Genomic DNA, 4745 nt, shown 5'->3' with positions numbered 1-4745 from the left:
GTTTCGCATGGAGCCATATGTCAACAGTATGTTTTCTATGGAGATACAAGTCGAGTGAATGTGGCATTGAGATTCGTCCTAAAGAATAAGTGAGTAATCCCACGCTTTGCGAGTAGGTCAGACTTTGCTGCAAGTCTAACATATGAGAATATACAATAGCAGGAGGTTTAAAAAGGTTTGAATTAAGAATCTTATGCTTTGATCTATGTGGAATTATATCCAACTATTCTAATAATATGAGCTATTGAAGGAAGAGATGGTTGAACTTAAATACTTCAACAGTCATCATTAATGTAATGCATTAGGAAAGCAAATATAGAATAAGCCAAATCCTCCAAGGCAAATGTATATTTGTTTCTGCAAATCAATCTTTACCGCCACCACCCGGAGGCGGACTAACAGAGGTCTTGCTCCTCGTTCTGTCTTCTTTTGAGTCATCCGAAATGAGCGTCCTCTCAACTCGTAAAAAATTAAGGTAAGGGGGGATACACCTGAATATCAGAGGGCTAACGGTGGCAAAGATTAATAATTCATCAACCACCCACCATATTAATAATTCATCAACCACCCACCAATATATAGAACCTGTGATGATGACGATGAAAATAGATCCGATAATTGATATCGTGGTGGCAAGCCAAGGGAGTTTGCCAACGGTCAAGTTGACACCAATTAAGAAAGCGTAGGACATTGCCGGGAGTGACATTCCTAGTAGCCCTAGTGCAAGCTTGAAGTTAAATAATTTTAAGTGGACTTCGGCCAGGTATGCTAACATGAAGACAACGACCGAGGTCATTGAGCAGAACATCGCGAAGGTGTTGCAAATCACGAATTTCTGGAACTTTCTATTGCCCAGCATCGTAGCCATGCCCCTGTCATCTTTGGATGCCATGTCTGAGCTGTTCAATCCTCCAGGAACTGCCAAACCAGCTGCGAAAGTCACAGTGGTCACAAGCGTTGCCACCACCAACAAGGTATTGATAGCCTCTTCCAAATTGGCAGGAACTGGAAAAATTCTGCCCCTGTACACGTTGTCTCGAGCTTCTGGATTAACTAGGAATCGATCTGGTCTCTCAGCTGACACGACCTTCAACAGGGTGCGTACCAAGCGCTGAGATCAGAAAATATATGAGAAGGGAAAGAAACAACAAATTGTTAGCGAATTGGTAACAGAAACGGACTCTGGAATTCTCATTTAAAGGGGAACTGTTATTTTTAAAGATGCAGTGTCTGCTCATTTTGAAGAATTAACACTATAGTAACAAGTTCATTGCAAATGAGAAAAAAGGCACGAATGAAACGTATATGGTTCACCTTTTTCTGGGTTGACTTACCAATAATGTAACGAGATTATGCCATGTTTAGAGGGGTCAAATTTGCCGCCTTGACCCCTGGCCTTTTTACAAAAAGGAGATTGCAACATTGACAACCCCTGATCTTATTTATAGGCTCAATTAATCGAGACATGTAGCAAATTATCTTAGCATTTGTCAGAGATATTAGTTGCTTCTAACCCCGGACATATTCATGGGCAAAATTTAAGTACTTCCTATTAAGGCTAAATTAGAGACTTGTGCAATATTAACCCTAGAGGAGTCTTGGCTATTCTAGAAATTCGATTGTCACTCAATCCTGTTGACTACAAGACTAATGACTTGAATACGAGATCTGTGCCTAACTAAGGTATTAGTCTACGGAAATTTCCAGTAAGCTGATAAATAAAATAGTGACTGTTCATGTTACTCACCAGTCGTATAAATGTTAGTGGAAATTTCTTTTCTGATAAGTGATGTGGAACACTGTCGACAACAGCCAAGTGTTCATAATTGAGAAGGGAGGGGTTCATTCTTTTATCCAGCACAAGATGAACCAAAGCGGCGGGTTGTAAATACTTCGTTGCCAAGTGTGAGGGTGTATTTCCGTCATGGTCTCTTTCATTTATCATCTCCCCTAGAGCCGGATGTTTGAGTATATATCTCACTACTTCTTCTCTTCCGTATTTTGCTGCCACATGAAGAACGGTTTGTCCTTTCCCATTTACCCACTGTGACACCGGATGTAGCTTATCGATTAGTTCAACATGACCCATCTTGCTCGCAATATGAATGGGAAGATCCCCATTGTTATCCTGTTCTCGAGCCAAATATTCGGTTTCTGGTTGTAAGAGTTTGAATACTTCGGGCACATTCCAGAAAGCTGCTAAATGGAATACATTACCGCCTCCGGAGTCTCTCATTGCGAAAAGCTTCGTGTCCTTTCTGAGTATCTTGCCGAGTGAATCTGGAATCAGGAGCTCCAAATTAGGGACCACCATCCGCATAAACATTTGACACTGGCTTGGGCTTGGTTGGTTTTAATGCATCTTAACCCAGGATAAGGGCATTTTCAACGTAACCTTAATCACTATTAGGATTTATAGTCGTTGATGGGGAATTAGATTGCAATGGTGAAACTAGTGGTGATAATTTCGATTGAATAAATCAAGGCTTTGAAAGGTTTATCTAACCCATTTTTGGTTCAAAAAATAATGGCTTTTCAATCTATGAATTTCAAAGTATTGTGAGTTTCCTTTTCTAGCATCATGGAACACAATATGTGAGACTTTAGATAAATTTCGAAAAGATCCCATTTATGTATTTTGGAATGACTTTAGACAAATTTCAGACCATTTTCTTCCAAAGCAATGCGACATCAACATGTACTAAGATTTTACTGTAAAAATCTTACTAAATGACATGGCAAATTATATGACATTTCCATCTTATGAAGTATCTATAGAGTCCACAAATATAATGTTAAGGGAAAAACAGAAACGACATTTAAATAGGCAGGGCAAGATCAAGAAGAGGAGAATGATCTTTTCCTATTATGTTCGTCAAATTCTGGCAAGTATAAAGCAAATGTCAACTTCTTCGTAAAGGTGGGCACCTAATAAGCTCAATTAAGAAATTAGATATTTACCAAACCTTTTGAGCAAAAACTAAGTAAAATTTATTTTAGAGTCGAGCGGAATCCACCCAAGTCAGAGGATGTGGCGCCACCATTACACACACTATATATATATATTCTTCACATATAAATTGAACTCTTCTACGTTTCGTGGATTTGAAAGTTTGCACATTCAAATTAAATCAAGGTAAAATAATATCATAAATTAATATAAAAGGCATAAAAGCTTTGTATGAATTTTTAGGCACCACATTGATGTGGACAAATACAAAGATGGATGAATTTTTCCTAAATAGGAATATAATTCTATGTTGAATTTCGACGTCTACCTAGCTCATGAATCTTTGTACTTTCACAATCTTGATAATGTGAAAATCTCATTCTCAAAAATCAAATACACATATAATGTTCTTATTTGCGTACGGATACATACAATAAGTCTATAGAAATAATATGCACCTAATGATTCACTATTAACATTTAAGATTTATTTACTTCGAAGTCGTAAGATTTTATGTGGGGATTTAGTACACATGAGGACCTTCTGTATTTTTCTTTTTTGTGATATCTAATGCATGTCCAAAATGAAAATGCGATAGGACACAAAATTACGTGCATAGAGTAAAAGAGGCTGCAAGATTAGTTTCAACTTGCATTGCTTGGGATGTGTTATCAACATAGCTGAAGAAACTATATTATCTATCAATCTGAATAATCTAAAAATTTATAATGATTATTATTAGGTGAAAGCATGTATGTATGCATACGTTGATTTATGGATTAATTGACAATTCGAATGTGCACAGGACTTATCGACCCGAGGTGCCTTGCCCAAACCGAGCAAATTTTCCCGGACTAGGCAAGAAGATACAGGCCAGAATTTATGCGGGCACGGTCTAACGTATATCAACTACAAGTAATGCATTAGAAAGTAGATTTTCATGAGACATAACTAAAGATATTACAATTATTCACTTAATCTACAAATTCATGATTAAATTGAAACATGTATTATTTTATAGACTTTGCAAACATAATAGTCTTTGGGCTATTATAAGAGTAACAGCATATTGTGAGTTACACACTTTTGAGGGAATAAACCCACAATGATTAATTATTACTTATTATTTATTTATTTTTGTGATTCGGAATAGGTTATTATTTTTACAATATATTAAAAACTATCATCCAATCATTTCTGTCATTTTATTACCTTGATGAATTTCATTTAACATCACATTGATTCATCATTACAATTATATGACTATACAAAAACTAAAATGATATATCTTTATGAAAAAAATAAAAATAGGATAATTGTGATAAAAATTTTAATAGATGTATATACTGAACAAGTTATGATTATTTTAAAATAAAGAAGTGTGGGTTCAATGGACTTTCCCCATAAGCCCGCCCTCTGCCCAATTCCATTGGGGAAATGTGAAATGGGACAGATTTGGGGCAAATGCTCGAATTCCTATAGAGTCTGGAATGTATTTGAGCTGATCTATTATGTTGTAATGGGAGATAATTTGTTTATTAGGAGAATGATATGGCAGTTGCAACTTCTTCATGGGTACCTAACTACTTTAATAAGCAAGGTGTGAAATTTTATGTGAACACCCGTAACAGATTTGGGCAAGCACAAAGAGTGGTTGCACAGATTTGAAATGAATTCAGTCCACACATCTATAGATATTTCCCATAAGTAGATTTAAGTACGTACCATATTGTTTACGTGCAACGGCACCATGAACGGGCAGCAAGCCTTCTATTCTTGATGGGTCGAGCGAGGG

General features: G+C 36.5%; 1 protein-coding gene across 1 annotated transcript; it reads right to left on the bottom strand.

Moving 5' to 3' along the window:
• Positions 1–292: 292 nt before the first annotated feature.
• Positions 293–4745, bottom strand: LOC120289363 (protein ACCELERATED CELL DEATH 6-like). The gene is made up of 3 exons (XM_039304167.1): positions 4676–4745; positions 1748–2280; positions 293–1111 (listed from the first exon to the last, which is right to left on the bottom strand). Exons 2-3 carry the CDS (start codon positions 2234–2236, stop codon positions 365–367), a joined length of 1236 nt encoding a protein of 411 aa, XP_039160101.1. The 5' UTR covers positions 2237–2280; positions 4676–4745; the 3' UTR covers positions 293–364.

This window comes from Eucalyptus grandis, chromosome 11, assembly GCF_016545825.1.
Source record: "Eucalyptus grandis isolate ANBG69807.140 chromosome 11, ASM1654582v1, whole genome shotgun sequence".
Taxonomy (NCBI): domain Eukaryota; kingdom Viridiplantae; phylum Streptophyta; class Magnoliopsida; order Myrtales; family Myrtaceae; genus Eucalyptus; species Eucalyptus grandis.
The sequence above is the reverse complement of the archived record's forward strand: the minus strand, read 5'-3'. Positions and strand labels throughout refer to the sequence as shown.

What these genes read in the sequence shown, in the direction of transcription:
- LOC120289363 (XM_039304167.1), bottom strand. Translation starts at nt 2,236, where the DNA reads ATGAGAGACTCCGGAGGCGGTAATGTATTCCATTTAGCAGCTTTCTGG. An exon ending in CACTAACATTTATACGACTG is followed by an intron (nt 1,112 to 1,747) that starts GTGAGTAACATG and finishes TTCTGATCTCAG; the next exon opens with CGCTTGGTACGCACCCTGTT.